Source organism: Cupressus sempervirens, chromosome 8 (assembly GCF_028749045.1).
Source record: "Cupressus sempervirens isolate cs-2001-9-10 chromosome 8, ASM2874904v1, whole genome shotgun sequence".
Taxonomy (NCBI): domain Eukaryota; kingdom Viridiplantae; phylum Streptophyta; class Pinopsida; order Cupressales; family Cupressaceae; genus Cupressus; species Cupressus sempervirens.
Genome location: NC_143125.1, coordinates 538187925 through 538210796, shown reverse-complemented (window position 1 = coordinate 538210796; position 22872 = coordinate 538187925). Strand labels below are relative to the sequence as shown.

Here is a 22872-nt window from a genome sequence, read left to right as displayed (position 1 = left end):
ACAAGCCAGGACTTAAAAAATTCTTAAACTATTTCAAAATGCCAATTTTATGTCTAATAATATGAACAAAAGATACAAGGCAAAGGCCTACAACGCATCGGTTATTTGGAAGCCTCTCATTAGAAAAATCTTAGATATGAATCTTGAAATTAACACATAATAATAATTACTATTAATTCCTTAAAAAAAAATGAAAGATATAACAAATTTAAGATTTTAGAAAACCGAAATACAATCACTTCGCCTCTATAATGAACAGAGGCAAACAAACCATTCAAACCATTCAAGACACAAATTTAAATATTTAAAAGAAAAGAGCTTTCCAAATTACAAACGCGGAAGAGAAAGCAGAAAAAAGTGATTCGAACCTTTCAAATTTTGATTAAACATCAGCCACACATTTTCACAAAATTAGACTTCCCCATTTTTATTATTATTAAAATGTGTAAGCAACACCAATTTTAGTCGTCAAATGGGAATTAGTTGGGAATAATTGGTGATAATAGGAATTAAAAAGCATATCCGAGCTCGTTTGTATTTGGTTCCCATTTAAATATAAATATAAACTAAAAAGGCAATTCATCCATTGAAATCTTGTAAAATGGCCATCTCAGTATGCACTCGTGGCTTCTCCAACTTCAAATCGCTTCCCCCCCCGCTGCGAGTGCGTTGCTCCTCTGGAAAAGGTTTTTGCCCTTTACAATTTCTCAAAGTTTATGCAAAGTTCACAGGTGGATTCAAACATCACAACGCTTATACCATTTTATCAGGGAAAATTACGGGGTTATGATTGCTGTTTTTTTAATGGCTATGGCAGATACTGAATTAAGGGAGGATTGGAGGAAGAGGTCGAAGCCCATCTCCCCTGGTGGCGTTTATCCCGCCAAAGACCATTGCAGGTTCTGCATGCTTACTTTCTTGCATCTACATTCATATTTAAAAACAAGATTAAAAAAACTATTTACAGCAGAAAATTGATTAAAGTTCATTATTGCAGTCAATGTGGATTATGCGATACCTACTTCATTGCTCATGTAAAGAATGCTTGTGCCTTCCTTGGGGACGGTATGTCAAGAATTGAGGTATAATTTTTGTATTCTCTAGTCCACGAGTTTTTCTTTGATTTGTATCTGAATTTATAGACTTAGAATTGATTATTTTCAGCAGTAAATGCATTCAATTATTCTGTCTTTCATCATGATAGTAATGCTTACCTAATGATTCATTAGAATTGTAGACAATTTAATTGGTTTTATCTTGGATGATAAGGCTAATCGACTAGGCAGTCCTGTTATGGTCTGTATTTTGCCGAACTTGTCCTTTGAATATATGCTTTTGGTAGTAACATGTACCTTTTCAGGTCTAGCTGTAACGTGTTCATGTTTGCAATCCAAATAAATGAGAGAAACTCAAGGGTTTTATGGTCTATCCTCACGCCGAATTCAGTCCTCCATATTGAATGCAATACAATGCGGTTAAGATTTTTGACGTTCATTTCTTGGAATACAGAGGTAAACTCGAGCTTGCAACTCTCCTCTAGATGAGCCAAGCCGCGATTCATACCACCATACATAATGTTCTAAAGAATGGATCAAGTTTGGAGAAAATTTTGTTCTGTGTTTGATTGCTATAACTGAAAAGTTGGTGGCAATATGCTTTCTGGAACAAATGGAGAATGTATGTTTCCCTTCATTTATCTCCAATTGTTACAAATCTTCTAGCGGACAGACCACAACGTGCAACACCCGGATGATTTTTTTGGAGGAATCGACATTTTTCCATCTATCATTCACTTATGGTGGAGGTTGTCTTTTGAGCTTTCCAGTCTAGCGATGATGGCAACATAGAACACATGAGAAGGCACTGTCATTAAAATAGATCTGTTGAAAAATTAACTGTTCCCAACTAGCAAATCCTTGCAAGAGAGGCTCGAAATGGAAAATAAGTTCGATGCAACGCACAGATTGCCTAGTATCGGGCAAATATGTTCCTATGCTACAGTATTAGGCAACTGGTTAAAACCAATCACAATTGGGCATGAAAAGAGAGGAACCATGCCATATCTCCTCTGTAGCTGGGGTGGTCCAGCAGCTGCAAAAATGTTTTTATTTTTTGAACACCTCGACTATTTTTCAGAAAAAAAAAACTATAATTAAATTATTAAAAATAGATAAGATAAAGTATTGAAATCTGAATCTGGCGCCTAGTTTTTGGCCCTTCTTAAACTGCTGCGTAGGTTAGTATGAAGGCAGATGAAGGTTCCATTTGGAGGTGCTTGGGACATTCTTTGATTATTACAAATTACAATCTGTTCCACAGGGACACACGTCCCTATATTTGGATGAATTTCTTGAGGTAGGATGAACATTGAAAACCCTCTTTTCAGCCTTGTTTTACCATATCTTGCATTGAAAACTCCTGAATCTTAATAAAGTGCCATTTTTCCCTGCCCAAAGCAGCCAGAGCTAACAGAAAAGAGACAAATTCTTCCTGCATTGAAAACTCCTGAATTTTTATAAAGTACCTTTCTCCTGTCCCAAGCAGCCAGAGGTAGCAGAAAAGACACAAATTCATGATCAGACTTGGCACTATTTGCTGTGAAAGATGATTTTGTACCAGACTAGGGCTAACACACATCATCAGCAAGGATTTTAGGGCAGATCAGACGTGATGCCCAAACTGAGAGATCTGAAGGTGAAGTACGAGGGGAATCAGAGTACTTGATTTGCCGCCAATATCCTAACTTCAGCACCATCAACTATAGAGGGTTCTAAGTCAGTTCTGGGGGTGATCTAAGGATTTCATCTCAGTCACTAGCATAATAAACCTACAGTATACCTCACTGTGAGTTTGGAATCACTTTTGGGACAATCCGAGGATTTTATCCCAGTCACCAGTATAACAAAGCTATAGCAGACCTTGGAAGTGAGATTAGGTGTCTGATCCTTTAGACAGCAGGGAAGTCAAGGTTGTACTATTACTTGTAAATCTGATATTATAGCTTCTGTAGCTATTGTTAGTATGAAAAGAGTTTTTATCTATCATGTTGTCTTTTATCTAGTTTCTACTCCTAGTAGTCCTATTCACACTTCCTACTTCCTCCTTGATCAATATATGCAAGGAGAGTTCATTGTGCACACACATGTTTATGATAGACTCCTTGCTATTGCATTGTGCTTGATTCATTTGATGAAGTTCTGAATTTTGTGTTCATTGTTTGCCATTCCAACCTGGTATCAGAGTATTAATTCTTAAGTTCCTTCTCATTATATTAACAAATCAAGCTCTTATTCTTTCAAAAAAGTGTAGCGGACCCAAACAAACATTGCTGTTGCAATTGGAAGATCTGAAAAACAAAAGATTACCTTCTGTTTCATTCAAAGCCTAGGTTGTCAGTTCGGATTTTGGTTCGTATGCAGGTTTGACATTCGGGTTCGAAATTCGCTTAAAATTTGTTTAGACTGGGTTCGGGTTCATTTTGGGTTTGTACGTACAAGTTTAAAAAAAAAAAAAAAAAAAACATTATATTCTCGTGAATGTGCCTCTACCATGAATGGTTTGTTGACTCTGTTATGTAATCTGTAATGGTAACAACTGTAACCTCTGTTTACAAGAAAAAAATGACAGAAAAACTGTAGCCTGTAATCTGTAACCTCTACTCAGAACAAAAAAGTAAAAAATGGTAGGAAAAACTGTTGTTCAAGTCACTTGACTCTTTTGGATGCACGATAATGTTTCTGGATGCAAAGTATAATGTTTTTGCCCTGCCTTTTGGACACGTGATAATATTTCTGGATGCAAACTGTAGTCTATAATGTTATTGGATTTTGGACGCACAAGAAAAACGACAGCAAAATAAATCTTGGACTCACGATACAAAAACGGAATGTGTAAACGCAAAAGCAACTGAAAAATCAGTGTCATTTCAGGGTTTTAATTAAAAAATGTTTCAAAAATCATTTGAAAAGTCAATCACGACCAAATTTGTTGGTCATTCGCTCTGGGTTCCATATTGGCTCGATGTGTTTTGTCATCATTCACTGCAAAATCACCCCGTAGTCGTCCAGGGTCCTTCCCAGTGAATGACGAGCGAATTTACCAGTCTGCAGGCGAATTTGAAATGAATTCAAACCGAATTTGAATTTGGACCGAACCAACTTGCGAATTTGGGGTTGCAGGGACGAATATGGTGACTTAGTTGAAAACAACTTCTTTTGGCTTTTTGCAATTTTTTTCCTGTACCATTTGTTGCACAGCTCTATGGTCATATTCTATACAAAAATTTATAGTAGTACAAATTAATTTGTTTTAGAGGCAATAGTTATTGAGAAACCTACATTTGGCAAGTTCTGGGCAAAATATTGTTCTTGATTCATTTGGGCAACACTACAAACATATGACAGAGTTAAGGAGGTCATGAGGTCTTGTCCACTTTTAGCATTGCCAAAATTTTCTCATCTTTGTGCTGTATTGTCATGCTCCAGGTTAGGTCATTGGAGGTATTATAATTTTAAACAAAAATCCCATTGCATTCATGAGAAGGAAGCTCAAAGAAATATGATGGAAAGATTTTGCATGTGTGACAAGGAAATGTCAGCCATTATGTGTGCATGTTGGATGAATTCAGATATAACTTGGTTGGAAGTAAGTTTGTGGTAAGAACTGATCATAATAGCCCCAAATATTTCTTAAGTCAGAAAGATTTAAATGAAAGATAGCAAAAGTGGGTTAGCAAATTGTAGGCATATGACTCTTCCCTATTGTATATTAAGAGAAAGAGGAATGTAGTTGCTGATTTCTTGTCTAGGAGACTTACTTTGTATTCGATGTCAAAGATTTCAGGTGATTGGAAGGCTGATCAGTTGGTTGAGTATTCAAAAAGTACTTTAGCTTGTAATTTCATGGAGGGAGAAATGTAGGGTGACAAGTGCAAGGTGATGGAAGATCTTACTTTGTAGAGGGATAGGATTTAAATTGTTCAAGAATCTAAGACAAAAGAGAAGATTTTGAGGGCTATCCATGACCATTTTATGGCAGGACATCCTAGTTATTTCAATGTTTATAAACAAATCAAGGAGAGATTCACATGGAATGGCCTGAAGGATGATGCCTTGCGACATACTAGAGAGTGTTTGACTTGTAATAAAACAAGCATACTTTCCCTGTAGGATTACTGCAGCCCCAACCATTTTTAGAGTAGAAAGGTAGAGTGTATCCTATGGAGTTCATCATATGTCCTCTAGGAATACAAGGAAAATGTTTTTTTTTGTGGTGATTGATAGGTTAACTAAGTATGCTCCCATACCTTTTGAGGACAAGGCGCCTCGAGTTGCATAATTATCCTTTAGGGAGGCATTTAAATTACATCATCTACCCAGGAAATATAACGAGTGATTGGGACAACGAGTTTCTCAATTTGTTTTGGTAGGAGCTTTTGAGATTAACAAGTGTTGAGTTAACTCCAAGGACTAGCTAACATTTGCAAACAAACGGGTGGATGAAGGTTGCCAATAAATAGGAGGCAATTTATCTATGCAACTATATATTGGGGCAACATTTAGGTGGTTGTATTTAGGTGAGCTTTGCATAATACTACCCAATACATGTCTATTGGCATGACTCTTTCAGAGCTTTGTATGGATATGATGCTGTATCTTTTGTGGATTTAGTCATTGATGATAGATGGTACCAAAGGCCAAGGATTGGGTATAGAAGAGTCAAGAAATCCTAAAGCATTCAAAGATAATCTTTAGTAGGCCGATAATCAACAGAACATCTATACAGAGAGGCACAAGGAGCAATCTTTTGAGATTGGTGACTTGGCTTTATTGCGACTGCAACCCTATATTAGAATAATCTTTAATGCTCACTGTTGTAGTTTATTGTAAATATTAGAATGTTTCTAATATTTAGGTGTAGTGTAGAATAGAATGTTTCTATTCTATTCTAATCTCCTTTTGTATATATTGATCGTTTTGATCTCTGTTTAATTAATAAAATATTCCGCCATTTACATTTGTAACATGGTATTAGAGCACTAGGGTTTTAGAATAAAAAGTTTGCGAATTCGTGGAAAAATGTCTGTGTTTTATTTCAAATCTGCCAAATCACGTCTCTTCCTCTGAGCGTCTGAAATACGTTGGAACTACGTCTGTTTTCAGCTCCAAATCGTGTCTCATCCTCTGCTATGAGTGTCTGATATATAAATCCGCCATTTTCTTAGTTCGATTGCAAATCGCGAGCTCCTAAAACACGATTTTTTCAGTTGAAAGACTTGCGGTTTTAAGGTAAAATCATTTTTTTTATATGTTACCTTTGCTGTCTCGGTAATATAAAAAAATGCCCCCATTCTGCAACTAAAATCGGCCATTTTCTCTGCTAATTCGTCCTCCATAACTGTCGACTAGGGTTTTCTTCGAAACCCTAGTTTTTAACCTCAGAAAAATTCTCTGATCTCATATTCTTGGTGGGTTTCTGGAGATCTCAAATGGGTCTTCATCAGTTTTTTATGGGTGTCTTGTTTTCCGTGCCTCAGTTTTCGAGCCAGTGGATCCGAATTTCGACAACATTTTATTTTTGGGTTTTTCGAGCTCTTTTCTGGGTTCTCCAAATTTTCTAGGTCTTTAATTTTCTTACATCGAAGTTTGTGCCATTTGAGATATTCACACGTTATGAACATCTGTATCAGCAGCATCAGAAGTCAGACTCAATTCAATAGCAAGCCAATGCTGCCCAACACTCAAAGCAGAAAGAATCTATCATGCCTTTATGGCTAGCATACCTACAAATCATGCGAAATCTTCTGCCTGGTACATTGATTCTGGTGCCTCCTGACATTTTACTCATAGGCGTGATTGATTTGTTGAATTCACTCCCTATTTTGATTCAATAATCTTTGGAGGCGGCGAAGAATACAATATTGTCGGCAAAGGCAATGTTCAGATTCAGTCTGGAGGAAGAAAACTCATGTTTCTCAATGTATGTTATGTTCCTGGCATGAAACATAATCTTCTGTCTGTTAGTCAGATTATGAAGCACTCTCCTCAATTGGATTTCATCTTCAGTGGAAATAAGTGTTCGATTATTGATCATGCTTCTCGCACTACCCTTGCTATCGGTCTTGAGGATCATGGTATTTATAGACTTATAGATTCAGGAGATTTTCTTGAGCATGCCTTCATTGCCGAATCATCTGCTCTCAGCAACCTTTGGCATTAGTGATATGGTCATCTGAACATGCAATATCTAGCACAACTTGCTCGGGATAATTTAGTCCATGGCCTACCTAACATCCAGACCCAGAAACATCGTGTTTGTGGAGCTTGCCAAGCAGGGAAGCAACATAGGACACCATTTAAGAATGGCGAATCATGGTAGGCATCTAGAGTGCTACAGTTGGTCCATGCTAATGTATGTGGTCCTATGAATACTTCTTCTATTTTCGGGAATAGGTACTTCTTACTCTTTGTGGATGATTTCAGACGCAAAATGTGGGTATATTTTCTTAAGCAAAAATCAGATGCTTTTCCTGTATTTCAGCAATTTAAAGCCCTAGTAGAAAAAGAGTCTGTTCCTCCATCCATACTCTTAGGACCGATAATGGGGGGGAATTCTGTTCTTTTGCTTTCTCTGCCTTCTGTACTACTCATGGCATTAGATGTTAGTTCACCACACCTCACACTCCTTAGCAAAATGGTGTTGTAGAGCATCGAAACTGTACCATCACAGAAATGGCTAGGGCTATGCTAGAACATAGAAATGTTCCCAAAAAATATTGGGCAGAAGCAGTATCCACATCGGTCTATCTTCTTAACCGGTCACCCACCCTTGCCGTTAATCATAAGACTCCTGAGGAAGCCTGGTCTGCTCGCAAACCTAGGATCAACCATTTGAAAGTTTTTGGCTCTCTGGCATATGTATGGATTCCTGATGTCAAACGCACTAAGTTGGATTCCAAAAGCCAAAAACTTATGTTTACAAGATATAGTCACACACATAAGGCCTACAGGCTGATTGATGTAAATACTAATCGTTTAATCTTCAGTCGTGATGTTGTGTTTGATGAGGAACTTGGACCATTTCCGCTCTCTGACTCTCCACCGCATTCCGAGATTCAGTCTTCAGCAATCTTTGACTTGGGTTCTTCTATTTTACATGAGTCATCTGATGCTACTGATACACCACCTCAGCCACCTCCTGATAATATAGCCCTTGCTCCTGCTCCTCATCCAGCTATTTCGACAACATTTGATACTGGCTCCTCGACTCTTCGGCCAAAATGGTGGGTGAAAATGATTAGTGATCTTCGTCCTGATGAACTCATTGAGGGTAGAACCTCCAGAAATAAGAGCATTCAGCACAACACAGTCAATATAGCTCTTATGGCCAACATCCATAGTATCCCTGAGCCCCAGACATATGCAGAGGCCAAAGGAATTCCAGAATGAGAACATGCAATGGATGCCGAGCTTCAAAGTCTTCAAAAGAATCATACCTGGGTTCTTTCAGATCTTCCTTTTGGGAAGAAACCCATCAGCTGTAAATGGGTCTATAAGGTCAAGTACCATGCAGATGGTACCCTGGACAAATACAAAGCCAGACTTGTTGCTTGAGGATTCACCCAGTGTGAAGGCATTGACTATGAGGAGACATTTGCTCCAATAGCCAATATGAGCACTTTTCGCATTCTTCTTGCCATTGTAGCTCTATATGGTTGGAAAGTTCATCAAATGGATGTGAGTGCTTTTCTCAATGGTGAATTACAGGAAGAAGTCTACATGACGCAGCCCCCAGGTTTTAAGGTTGCCGGTTCAAAACCAAAAGTATGTAAACTCCAGAAGGCCATCTATGGTCTTAAACAGGCTCCTAGGGCTTGGTACATAAAGATTGATCAGTACTTGGTTACTCAGGGATTTCAGTGCAGCCCGTCAGATAGTAATCTGTATATTAAACACTCTGGTAATGAAATTCTTTTTCTTGTTGTCTATGTAGATGATCTGATCATTACTGGGAGTTCAGAACATTTAATTTCAGATATCAAATAGGATCTATGCAGAACTTTTGATATGACCGATCTTGGATTGCTTCATTATTGTTTAGGTATTGAGGTTTGGCAGACTGACAACAGTATTTTTTTGTCTCAGTCCAATTATGCCAGAAATTTGCTTGACAGGTTTCGAATGCAGGATTGCAAACCTGCCTCCACTCCTATGGAGACTGGTCTGAAATTGTCCGCACAATCTGATTCTCCTCCTGTAGATGAAACACTCTTCAGGCAGCTAGTAGGTAGTCTCATCTATCTTACTACTACTAGACCTGATCTCAGTTTTGCAGTCAACTACATCTCTCGGTTCATGACGAACCCCAGGACTGATCATTGGATTGCAACAAAACGTGTGTTACGCTATGTACAGGGTACTTCAGATTATGGTCTTCTTTACACAAGGAGTACTACTCCTCAGCTCAGTGGATTCACTGATTCTGATTGGACCGGCTTAGTTGATGATAGGAAATCTACTTCTGGTTATGTGTTCAGTATCGGATCTGCAACAATTACCTGGACCAGTAAGAAGCAACAAGCACATGCACTCTCCTCTACAGAAGCAGAATATAGAGGAGCTGTCAAGGCAGCTTGTGAAGCAGTTTGGCTCCGTCAGATGCTTGCAGATATGCATATTTCTCAAGCAGGTCCAACTTCTTTGTTTTCAGACAATCAGGCAGTACTCAAACTTGCCAAAAACCCAGTGTTTCATGAACAAACCAAGCACATAGAGGTTCATTGCCATTATATCCGACAGTTAGTAGAAGATGGATCTATTCAGTTACTCTATGTCCCTACCTCAGAGCAACCAGTAGATATTTTCACAAAACCCCTTGGTCCTGACAAGTTTGTTAAATTCAAGGGATCTATTGGTGTAGTAAATAGATTGAGCATTATGGGGGGGGTATTAGAATAATCTTTAACGCTCACTGTTGTAGTTTATTGTAAATATTAGAATGTTTCTAATATTTAGGTGTAGTGTAGAATAGAATGTTTCTATTCTATTCTAATCTCCTTTTGTATATATTGATCGTTTTGATCTCTGTTTAATCAATAAAATACTCTGCCATTTACATTTGTAACACCCTACAAGCTGTCATCTTTGAAGAAGAGTAGGGTAGAGAAGCTGAAGCATTGATTTTACAGATTGTACAAGGTTGTGATGAGGATAAGAGAGGTTGCGACGAAATGGAGTTACTAAAGCATAGAAAGACCCAAAATGTTTTTCATGTTTCGTGCCTCAAAAAGTCACTTAGACTGTTATTACACCTTCTCTTTGAGTTTCCACCATTAGATGAAGAGGAGAAATTGATATTGTTACCTAAGGCTATTCTGGATATTAGGGAAAGACAATTGTGTCGTGTCCCCATTTTCAGGTTCTTTACTAGTGTAGTTGCCGCTAACTTTTTGTGTTTGTGTCAGCTTGTTCAGTGGGGTAATTTGATGTTATCAATGATCTTAGATGGTTTAGATGAGTCATATGACGTTTTAAATGTTATTTATGGCTTCTAGTTTGTGCTCCAAGATTCTTGGATGGAGTGTCTATTTTTAGTAAGTCACCTAGATAGGTTTGTTTATCACTGTTCATCATTGGGTCACTTCTACATAATCAGTTTGTGGCAGATAAATCAAACAAAATCTCATTTCTATAGCAATGTAGCAGAAGCTACAAAACTTTCGTCAGTACAGGTTTGCTGCATTTTATGTGACAAATTTGCAGATGATGTTAATGAAATCTATTTTGTGACTACTGGGATCTGAATTGGTTTTGACATGCAGTATCCTGCAATTTGTAATTACACTCAATTGGTAACAAACACAATCAAGATGAAGCACACTTAGCAAATCTAAGTTTAGATACTTGCCTAATCTAGCATGGTGCGGGAAGTTCAGCCTGAAAGAGGTCAGAATATTTGTCAATGTGAAGGCATGCTTTCTGGTTGGAGCGCTACACCCTGTGTGACATTGTTGTTTGGGTGGTCATTTGGGAGCAAAACTCAAATGTCTATGGAGTTGGGAACCTTAAGTAAAAAGAGAAGTTGATGCCCATTTGTAGGCAACTAATGATTGATATATATCTGGAGTCTCTTTATAATATTGGGATACCTCCATCCTCCACCTAATAACAAGAAAGCCATTAAGTACATATCTGGTCAAGGTTTGTCAGACCTTGAGCACCTCAAAATAGTGAATAGAGATTGGCAATTTGTACATAGCAGTTAGAAGTTCAAGGAGGTAGTTTTGCATATTCTTTCAATAAATTCACTATTATCAAGATCTTATCAAGGGAAAATTGTGAAGTCTTAACAATAAGTTGATCTTAACAATAAGTTGATTTTCCTATCTAGCCTCAAGTAAGCAGACAAGGGAATGCACTAGTCAGATTGGTTAAGATCAAGTGATATGATCAATGGTTATAGATATCAATTACCTTCATCAGCATAACACCAAATAATGATCCAGACATTGAGCTCACATGATGCCAAATGCAACAATGTTTCGGATACCCATCTTATCAACATGAAAGTTATGACTTTACTATTGATTACATTGAGTTAATGCGATTAGGAAAATGAAGAGTAAATTTATAATCTGGCATGACTATAACATGACATCCTTTAAAAATCATCATCATTAACAATAACTAAAAGAGCAATGTCAACCATCAATTACCAAGTCAATCTGCAATAAGTGGTTATGTTAACCATGAAATATCAGTTAGTAAGCTTATCGATATTAATCATCATAATTGCCCATTGATTATGAGCATTTTGAAGGAAGATTAAGAAGATCGATCTCTAAAGGATGATTACATCAATCATTAAGAAAACAAATTATGTCATTTTTTGTGATCAGTTTGATATTATTAGTATCACTTCCATGAAGGGATTTGTTGCATATATTAACTAATCAACTGATTATTTGTTCAAGGGTGATAAATCATTAGGCAGAAAAAGAACAGTTTGGATAAGAAACAAATGCTCATAAGAATGGAAAAGTGCGATCTTAAGAAAGATTAGTTAATCATTAACAAAAGGTACAATCAAAGGATAGAATCAAAAGATGCATCCATTTGATTTCATAAGATATTTAAGAGACTTAAGTATCACTTCAAATTATCATCAATTGTTTCTTATTATCTATTCATCTTTACTGGAACACTCAATTGAGCATTTGCCTTTGGCAAATCTGGTTCTATATACTTGAGGATATCAAGAAAAACACCACCATTATTGCATATTTTTTAAGACAAATCAGACATAGCAAATTACATCATTTCTGTAAGAAATAGATAACAGACTTCAGTGTAATTCATATTGTCCTATCTGAAACAGCTATAAGTGAGATTGACGAAACCATTGCATTCATCTAGAGTTTAAATCAGAGACAGCAACTTGGCTTGATGGCTATAAGCAATAGAAAGGAAAGACTTACAGCACTCTAATATTGCCATACCAGGAGCTGCTACTACTTTTTCATATCAGGAATAGCAGAAGTGCATACCAGGGTAAGGAAGGAAATTATCATCCCATAATCCACGCAATCCCTATCGGAGATATCAAATATTTCTCTACCTTATTGTAGATCTGTATATTGAAGATATTCATTGCATCGCATCATTCGTTTTTTTTGATCGGTAATAAAGAGCTTTATATTAATATTCGAAAAAGCAATTTACATAGCACGAAGTGCCAAAAGAGACTACCCAGCCTATCCTCATCATCACCCACCCATCTGAAAATATAACCCATATACAATATATATTGCTTTTACAAAATGATTAGTCATACCAAAATTTGTGATCTTGCATCAAGACCCCCCCATAACCATACCCCAACAAAGACGCTTCGCCACCTAACTTGAGAACCATTTTGCAGCATCTTCCTTGGTGAAATTGGGAATGCCATCGTTGGCCACATTGGCATTGCCTCTACCTTGAATTGACTTTCTCTCGGCCACTGCAACATGCTTTGGTAGCAAAGATACGTTGATCCCTGTCTTAGGTTCGTGACCAACCTGATTCGAAGGCCCTGACTCCTCTCCTCCACTTTGAAGCAGCTCTGGTTGTACATAACCTTTTTCCTCCATGGACAAACCAACACTACTCGCAACCCCACCTGCACCCTTCCTGAGCCCTTCTTGTGAGGCCTCACAGGAATTTGCTTTCTAATTCTTGGCCTAACCATCCTCACCCATTGACACATTTGACTTCATAAGTGCTGATTTATTTCATGTCCCCTTTTTAGCGCTATTTAGTAGTGACATGAGAGTTAACCTATTATGGAGTCTCGTAGGCTGGCAGTGGTGATCAGGTACTCAATCAGGGTTTTCAGCGTTCGGATTTGCTATTACAGGCAGTAGTAGATGAATTGAGAGCGGTTCCTTGATTTTAAGAGGCAGTTCCTTGATTGTAGGAGATTCCTACCGTTTAGGAGGTGGTGACATTTCCAGAGTTGGGGTTCTATGAGATCACCCCCTAGTCTCAATTTTAGGACATTTGGGTGTGTTCCCTATATTTTAGGAGTATCCCTAGATTTGAGGGTGTGTTTGCCAGTTGGCCCAGGTTGTCCGGTATTAGTCACAAGCAGGTGACAAACTCGATTTCATGTTTTAGAGGTGTTTGGGTTGTTCCTTGGCTACTTGGGAAATATTTTAATATATTTAAATATTCTCCTAAGTTAGCATTTTAATAATTTAAATAAGGTTAAGTGTTTAGTCATTTTGGAGTAATAAGGAGTTTTTTGGCTCCATTTGGATCGATTTGCCTATGTGTGATAGCTCATTGGAAAGAGCTCAGTCTCTAGTATTTGATTATCACTTGCCGGGACTTATTTGATGCTTAGAGCTATTTGTCATTAATAAAGTAATGATTTCCTTCTATTTGGACGCCTTTAGTGGGAAAATAATGTTATATTATAAAGTTCAAATGAAATCCACTTTAGGGTTCTTTTAGGGTTTGAATTGCCTTGGAGAGGGGATATAAGGAGAAGGCAACCTAAAGATGAGTATCTTTATCATTTTGTCAACCTATTTTGGATGCCATTGCTTTGGAAGAGCATTCCTCACCTAGGATGCAAACCCTAGTGTTGAGAGCAGATTTGTTGGGATGTAGCCCTTAACAAGATCAGATTTGAAGGTTCTTATGCATATAGTTTGATCACGATAGAGGATCAATTTCTAGTATTGCAGTCACACTTTGCAGGCAATGGATTTATTGGGAAGGTGACCACTTTGGTTCAGCCTAGCTTTTCCTTATAGCAGCTTGCAAGAGGAATTTTGGAGTGTGTATTTGCAACAGACTGGAGTTGTTTTATTGCAGCAACTTAGGCTCTATCATTTGAACTTGTTTGGCTGTAGCTGGTTCCCATCTTCAACTGGCATCAACCTTTTTTGAAGTACATCTCTATTGGTACTACTTTGAAATAAATCAAACTCTGCTGGTACAATTTTAGAATCATTTCCAGAATAGTATGTATTGCTGCATATGATTTCTATCACTTATTTTATCAGTTACTGTTATTTATTCATTGTAATACCTATATTTTGAGAAATACAAAAAGAAACAACCTTCTTTTGCAACTTCTGTCTAGCTCTATAAGATCAAAGGGAAATCTATAGGAAATATAATTTATTTAATTAAACAAAGAGTAGCAGTAGAGCAAATATCCATTTGGGATATTTTAGTGGTATCAGAGCCTAGTTCCTGCTAGCCTTTTGGGTTAGTTGCAAGTTAATACCATGGCTAGAATGAGAAATGGGTGCTTTAAGGCTTCATCTCCGTCAATAGGTACAAGTAAGAGGCCTCCTGCTAAGGCTTTCAATGATGCAATAATGAGCAGCTACCATTAGTATTGTTCTCTTCCTAAGTAGATACAAGATATGCTTGCATTCACACAATTTATGGGTATACTAGATGCCGAGGATGATTTCATATCCAAAAGTTCATATCAATAGCAAGGAAGGAAAGAATTAAGGGATAGAAAAGAAAGTATTGGGAGAGAAGATAAGTTAACAAAGGAAACACAGACCAACAATAATCAACAAGAGGAATTACTAGATGAAGATCTTGAGGGGGTATCAAAAGAGGATATTGAAGAGAGCCCTGCTATCAATGGCAGTCCCCATCCTTTGCTTATGGATTTACAGTCCATAAGCTTGTTCTAGAGAGCCAACTGAAGGTTGGTGAAGAAAAGGTCATTGTAGCCTTGTCACATTTTGATAGTTCGCACAAGTTAGTAGAGAGCTATATTTGGAAGGTCCAACTTGAGGGAAGACATAAATGTAAAGAAGAGGCTTCATCAATCTCATCAATCTCTAATTTGCATGTGCTTAAGACAGCCATGAAGGCAGTGAAGAATAATTACTTAAACCTCCTTTCAGATAGAGATCATCTTCTTGACCTTGGTGTTATTTACTCTATTGCTTTGAGGGGGAAAGAAGAGGAGATTGATCAGCTTATTTCAGAACTTTTAAAGGTTAGAGAAGCTTTGGAAAATTCTCAAGTAGCTCTCCTCATGGTAGAAAATCAGATTGAAGAACTGAGTAGGGAGTTGAGTTTAATCCATGCTTTACCTACAAAATTAGAAAATTAGTAGGAGGAACATTGTGTGGAGCTGAGTCTACTACATTCTACTTCAGCTCAATTAGAAAACTTGCCTCTTGCAATAGCTTGTTTAGACAGACAACATATTCATGAGGTGAATGAGGAAGCTAACCACTTGATGATGCATTATTCAATGACACCAATAGTGCCATTAATACTGAGGATATACAAGTTGATTCCAAAGAAGTTATAGAAGAGGATTCCAAAATTTTGAGTTTGGATAGCAGCAATTTTACTTCCCATTCTCATGAGTTTGCTGCCTATAGTCTTGAAGAAGTTGATGACATACATTTAGTCATTGGTGATAACCTGTTTTCCGAGACGAGTGCTGATTTGATTTTAGATAACCCACTCTTGAATTGGATGATGAGGAGGCTCTTGATCTTGAAGACACAAATGATATGAGGAGCTCAATCTTGGAGTATGATTGTGAAGTTGAGCATACGCTTGGTGGGCCGGCCACTCAAGAGTGTCCCTTATGGGCATGGATGACACATATACTTCTGTTAAGAGATGGCCACATGGTTTCCTTGACGGGGCAGAAATAACCTTGTTGATTGGTGACTTTGTACTCTTCAATCCATTGAGGATTAGTGACTATCCTAGTGGGGATCTTATGACTCATCTGAGTTTTTCATTGTCTACATTAGGTTTTCAATAGTATGGGAGTGTTGGGAGGTGCCCCTATAGGTTAGCGATGGAGCAGGGAGTGTTTGTTGTTGATTGGAATTCGTTTGATAGTATGTTTGATATCACTTGTGTTGCTGGTCAGAGTTATGACAATGAGATAGGGTGGCCATTGTTGATAGTTTTTGAGCATGCAAGATTTTACTCACCCATAGCTATGGTGGTTTGCATAAATAGAGGGTTACTTGATAGTGATGGTGATAATATGAAGTTCTTCTACATCACACATAGTATGACATGTGTTTTGTTATGGGACCCAGGTATTGATTCATGAGATACATCACTTTACACAGACTTCCATATATAGCTTCATGGTTTGTAGTGTTTGGGCATTTTCGCCAGAATGGAACAACTGTTTGTATGTTTGAGAGATATGGAGGGTCGTATGCTATGGTTGAACATGTTATTTTGTTAGTTTCTGCGGATTGCATCAGGTTCAAGGATTGTTAGTAGGGACCTCATGGAGAGGAATTGGCAATATGGGTTTGCACATCTATTTAGACAGGTGCAATATGAATATGTTGCATTTTAAAAAAAATTGGTTTGGAATCCAAGAAATGACATGTATAATACAGTCCTCCAGTGGATTATTGGTGAGATGCTACACTTCGAAGATCTTGATGTTTAAATTAGAGTATCACAACAGAGGACATGGGTGCATTGGTTGCACTTGGGCGAGTATTGTTATAATACCACGTATCATATGTCGATTGCTATGACTTCATTTAGAGCTCTCTATGATTATGATGCTCTTATCTTTTGTTGATCTAGTGATTAGTGACAACAGGGTTTCTTTGGCACAGGATTAGGTACGGGAGAACCAGGACATCATGAGATTTCTTAGAGAGAATCTTCAACAGGCACATAGTTAGCAGAAGGTCTACGTTGATCGACACAGGATTGAGAGGATATTTGAGGTGGGGGATATGGTGTACCTATGACTGCAGCCTTACTGACAGAGCACTCTTAAAAGGAGTGGAGTTGAGAAGCTTAAACCTCGTTTTTATGGACCATACAGGATTATTAGGTGTGTTGGAGAGGCTGTGTATGAGATTGAGTTACCATCTGGCAGTAGGATTCATAATGTGTTCCATGTGTCATGTCTGAAAAAGGCACTGGAGCAACATATTATACCATCTCCAGATCTTGGAAGAGAGGGAATGCCAGTTGAGAAGTAGGGTGATTCGAGAATATCTGATTCGCTAGAGAGGTCTCCCTATAGAGGATGCCATTTGGGAGGGAGAGACTATTTTACAGCATCCGGCTTTGTAGTTGCTTGTGGGCAAGCATCTTCGAGAGGGGAGGATTTGACATGTCCCCTTTTTAGCTCTATCTAGCAATGACATGAGAGTTAGCCTATTATGGAGTCTTGTAGGCTGGCAGTGGTGATCAGGGACTCAGTCAAGGTTTTTAGCGTCTGGATTTGGTATTACAGGCAGTAGTAGATCAATTGAGGGTAGTTCCTTGATTTTAGGAGGCAGTTCCTTGATTGTAGGAGGAGATTCCTACCTTGGAGGTGGTGACGTTTCCAGAGTTGAGGTTCTATGAGATCATCCCCTGGTCTTAATTTCAGGAGATTTGGGTGTGTTCCCTATATTTTAGGAGTATCCTTAGATTTGAGGGTGTGATCGCTAGTTGGCCTAGGTTGTTCGACATCAGTCACAGGTAGGTGACAAACTCAGTTTCATGTTTTAGAGGTGTTTGGGTTGTTCCTTGGCTACTTAGAAAATATTTTAATATATTTAAATATTCTTCTAAGTTAGCATTTTAATAATTTAAATAAGGTTAAGTGTTTAGCCATTTGGGAGTAATAAGAAGTTTTTTGGCTCCATTTGGATCGATTTGCCTATGTCTGATAGCTTGTTGGAAAGAGCTTAGTCTCTAGTATTTGATTATCACTTGCTGGGACTTATTTGATGCTTGGAGCTATTTGTCATTAATAAAGTAATGATTTCCTTCTATTTGGATGCCTTTATTGGGAAAATAATGTTATATTATAAAGTTCAAATGAAATCCACATTAGGGTTCTTTTAGGGTTCAATTGCCTTGGAGAGGGGATATAAGGAGAAGGCAACCTAAAGATGAGTATCTTTATCATTTTGTCAACCTATTTTGGATGCCATTGCTTAGGAAGAGCATTCCTCACCTAGGATGCAAACCCTAGTGTTGAGAGTAGATTTGTTGGAATGTAGCCCTCAACAAGATCAGATTTGAAGGTTCTTATGCATATAGTTTGATCATGACAAAGGATCAATTTCTAGTATTGTAGTCACACTTTGCAGGCAGTGGATTTATTGGGAAGGCGACCACTTTGGATCAGCCTGGCTTTTCCTTATAGCAGCTCGCAAGAGAAATTTTGGAGTGTTTATTTGTAGTAGACTGGAGTTGTTTTATTGCAGCAGCTTAGGCTCTATCATTTGAATTTGTTTGGCTGTAGCTGGTTCCCATCTTCAGCTGGCGTCAACCTTGTTTGAAGTACATCTATATTGGTACTACTCTGAAATAAATCAAACTTTGCTGGTACGCTTTTAGAATCATTTCTAGAATAGTATGTATTGCTGCATATGATTTCTATCACTTCTATTTTATCAATTACTGTTATTTATTCATTGTAATACCTATATTTTGAAAAATACAAAAAGAAACAACCTTCTTCTGCAACTTCTGTCTAGTTCTATAAGATCAAAGCAAAATCTATAGGAAAATATAATTTATATAATTAAACAAATAGTAGCAGTAGAGCAAATATCCATTTGGGATATTTCAATTTACGCCTCACCATTTTGTCACCCACCAACACCCATGCCTGATCGAGAGAATGAACAAAGAATAACAACTCGCACCACCCCAATCGTGCAACGAGGAGATGTACTTTAACAAGTGCACTAGAAGACCATAAGGGTTGGAGCTCTCCTAAACTGCCACCTATCATCCTCTAGGGCCGTTGTTCCATATGAATACCAACACCGAACTCAACCCTTCGAACAATGTGTTCAATGTCACCACCCCACTTTGGCTCTACGCATGCTGTAGCCATATACGTCACATCTGGTTTAGAGTCGGCCACTATCAAGGGTAATGCCAGAAACAAAGGGGAAATATCCAAATTCGACCTTGGTCTCCAATCTTTCTCCAAATATTCTTCGTCGAAGATTAACTTTAGAGCCTCCCAAAATAGATTATCATTGAGCTTAAGCACATTTCTCAGTTGAGTTATTGTGATTAACCCTTTGAAAGAAAGCATTTGCCCGTCCATGCTCAAAGAGAAATTTGCTTCCATCTCTCTGCACCCACACCTTGTTCGTTCTCGGCTTCCTTGTTTTGTGGTGTTGAAAGGAAAGTAGAGTGTAGGTTTTTTAAAAAAAAGCTGTCGATTCTTAAAGATTACTTCTATTAATACTAAAACTTACCCAATCTCACACACATGCCAAAGGCACAGGCTATTAATTATCTGTTGTCACTCCCGCCTCCATCCCATATAGGATGCGTATGTTGCAAAGTTTGATGTGATGGAGACACCAGCTCACACGGGTCAATATTCCAAAAATCTTCTACTAGCAAAAGGTTCTCCACCTTGGCAGAGAGTCCGCCACCTCATTGGCTTCCCTCAATCATGTAACCATCCTCAACAAATAAATGATTGCCACCCTTGCTACAACATCCAACCTTACCCAAAACATCAAAGTGGAAAGGATGGTCACGTTGCCAATATGCCACCATGATTGTCGTCAGAGAGTTGAACTCAAGAGCAATAATCGCTGCAATGTCATTCTAGATCATTCACGAGTCTAAACCCGAAGGTTCGATTTGGCTGAAGTCTTCCTTAATTTCAAAGTTCTCTTGTAAAGGAACCGCCACCCCAACATTTGAAAGTTTATCTGTTAGGGAATTAGCTTCTCTAAGTACACAGGTTGTTTTAAATTCATCCACTTCATTGAGCAAGGTTCTAATTTGTTTGATGTATTTGTCTAGATACTATGTCTCTATGCTCCTCTTTGCAATTCCATTTACAGCAATCAGGGAATCCCCTTTCATGTATAGCTTTTGAATGCTGAGCTTCACTCCTAGCAATACTGCTTCAACAACGGTGAGGCACTCAGCTTGTTCGTTCTATCCACCATCCTTTTTGCTCAGAATGCCAGAATCTTCCATTTTCTGTTCTGGTTACTACTCCAATACCGAAAGGGCCTGGGTTTCCTGCGGAAGCCCCATCAAAGTTGATTTTAATCTACCCAAGATCATGTGGGGATCATGAAACACTAGGGGGTTTGGGTAGAGAACCAACTCTGAAGGGCCCATTAATAGGCCCTTGCACCCCATCATTCTTGAATAACATATAGTGATTAAGATTATTTAATTTATTCATTAACAAGTGATATATCATGTAGGGATCAGACTGCCATAATATAAGTGGCATCGATTGGGTAATTGTTTATAATTATATTAAGTGGTATCAATTGTTATTATCAATTGCAAGAGACTTTTGTTTGGCAAAAGTCTCTTGCAATTGATTTCTACGAGTTGATAGTCCCTATTGCCTAATAATTGACATAATAGGACATTACATATATTCAATCAGATGTATGTTTAGAAAATAAATAACCATAGAAATAATCTAAGAAATTTAACTGATGATAGATATAAGTTGACCACAATAACGGTAGGTAAAACATACTAAATAGTCTGTGTGATGAAATATACGCCAAAAGGAATGCAAAACGAGGAGTGCCACATTTTTAGGGCACTGTATAAATTATTTGATTATGGAAGCAGGATGATTAGGTTTGTTAGGAGGTGAACAGATTTAAAGTTTGACAGACATTAACTTGGAAATCAATGTGCTTTTCTTTTTGTAGAAATCATGATGCTTCAAAACAGTAGCCACACCTTGTTATCTATTTCTAATTACTGGGAGAGTTGATTGGATTACAATTGTTTATCTTAGCATAGAGAGGTTTGAGTTTTTTTTATGAGGCCGGTGTTGATTAGCATTATTGCAACAAATGGGTGAATACTGTATCCTCTGCTTCCCTTCGATAACATGCTTCTTGTTAGAAAATTAAGGCAAGTATTTCACTTGTGTCTTGCAAAGATGATGGTATTAGCATAAAATTTCTTGTAGGCAATTTCAACTTAACTCTGAAAAACTTGTAATTTTTGACCTACTATGTGACATCCAGCTGCTTAATTTCTGAAACAACTCTTAGAAGAAATGCTTTGAAATGATTTCTTTGCAAGCTAGAATGCTATTTTCCATCAAACAGACATGCTATCTGAGGTTGTAAACTTTGTTGACTGACTCACTAGTCATGTTTTACACGAAGTCTCAAAGGTCAATTGAAGTTGACATATATATGGTACTATACCAAGAACATATCGTGCATGACATTATTCCACTATTCTACATATTTTCCTAGATTAGAATATTCTAATTATTATTAGTTACTGATGCTCCTTCCCTCTGGCAGGCCCTGGAACCAAGAGTTCATGGGAGAGGTAGGAAAGAAGACTCACTGGACGACTTATACTTTGGTGTACACGAGGAAGTGAACTATGCACGGAAAATTGAGCCTTTGGAAGGCAATATTTGCAGCTTTATTCAAAAATGGCCAGATCAATGCATATTATTTGTTCAAATCTTGAAACTACTTTAGAAATGGTGTTACCTTGTTTTTCTTTTCACAAGTTTATGATTTACTATTGGCGAGTCTAAATTACATTAAATTAACAATGCCGCCTTTGCATTAATGTAGCACAGAACTAACATTTACATTTTTCAATGAGTACTTGTCACACATCCTCGTACTCTTTTTATTTAAGTACATGCCATTTATCTAAAAAGATAACCTATAAATGTTAGACTAATACTAATATTATGATGTCACCCGAGTATAAAATGGGGCATTCAGCCAGTCAAGTGGGGCCATGGGATGCCATTTCTTACAATAAACAGAAGACTAATGGAAATATTTTGTTGTGCACCTTAGATAAGGAATGCTTATTTGGTATTGTAGGCTTTATGGACGGATAGCTTCAGGCTAAAGAAGCAAAACAGGATATATTAAGCTACCATAACAGTTCAGAATCTAGCGTGATCAAGGATGTCCCAAGCATGCATCGCTTTCTGTTCATCCTCAAATATTTGGAAAGATCTGAAAAGTCTCTATTCAATCCAACTCAGTATGCTTTTAAAAAATGGACATCAAGGTAACCTTAAGCAAGAAGGGATCAGCTTTGAAGCAATTATCATTTTGTTCACTTCAATGTTGATAGTAATACCATTTCAAACAATTTTTTTGCTCCCTTAAAGTACACCCAGATGCTAAGGAAACACAATAATTCCATCAATACACATTCGATTGATGAGGCAATGCTATAAATCAAAATGATTCTTAGAAGCCATGTTGTTTTTGTCTTTCTCCGAAATGCAAAAATATAATGTCCTTATAATACACATTCAATTGATGAGGCAATGGCATAAATCAAATGATTCTTACAAATAATATTGTTTTCTTTTTTTCTCAGAAATGAAAAAAATATA

General features: G+C 37.6%; 1 protein-coding gene across 6 annotated transcripts in view; it reads left to right on the top strand.

Annotated features, from left to right (window-relative positions):
• The first annotated feature begins 585 nt into the window (after positions 1 to 585).
• Positions 586 to 22872, top strand: part of HCAR (coenzyme F420 hydrogenase family / dehydrogenase, beta subunit family) — a 218961-nt gene continuing 196674 nt past the window's right edge. For 2 of the 6 annotated variants that reach the window (XM_089798344.1, XM_089798342.1), the window contains exons 1-4: positions 586 to 686; positions 818 to 899; positions 998 to 1082; positions 21800 to 21911. In XM_089798344.1, coding sequence (XP_089654470.1) covers positions 602 to 686; positions 818 to 899; positions 998 to 1082; positions 21800 to 21911 — 364 coding nt within the window. In that variant the 5' untranslated portion in view covers positions 586 to 601. Of the gene's footprint in view, positions 732 to 817; positions 900 to 997; positions 1083 to 21799; positions 21912 to 22408; positions 22539 to 22872 lie in introns of those variants that run through there. The other 4 variants (XM_089798343.1, XM_089798341.1, XM_089798346.1 and 1 more) reach the window with 3 other exon arrangements.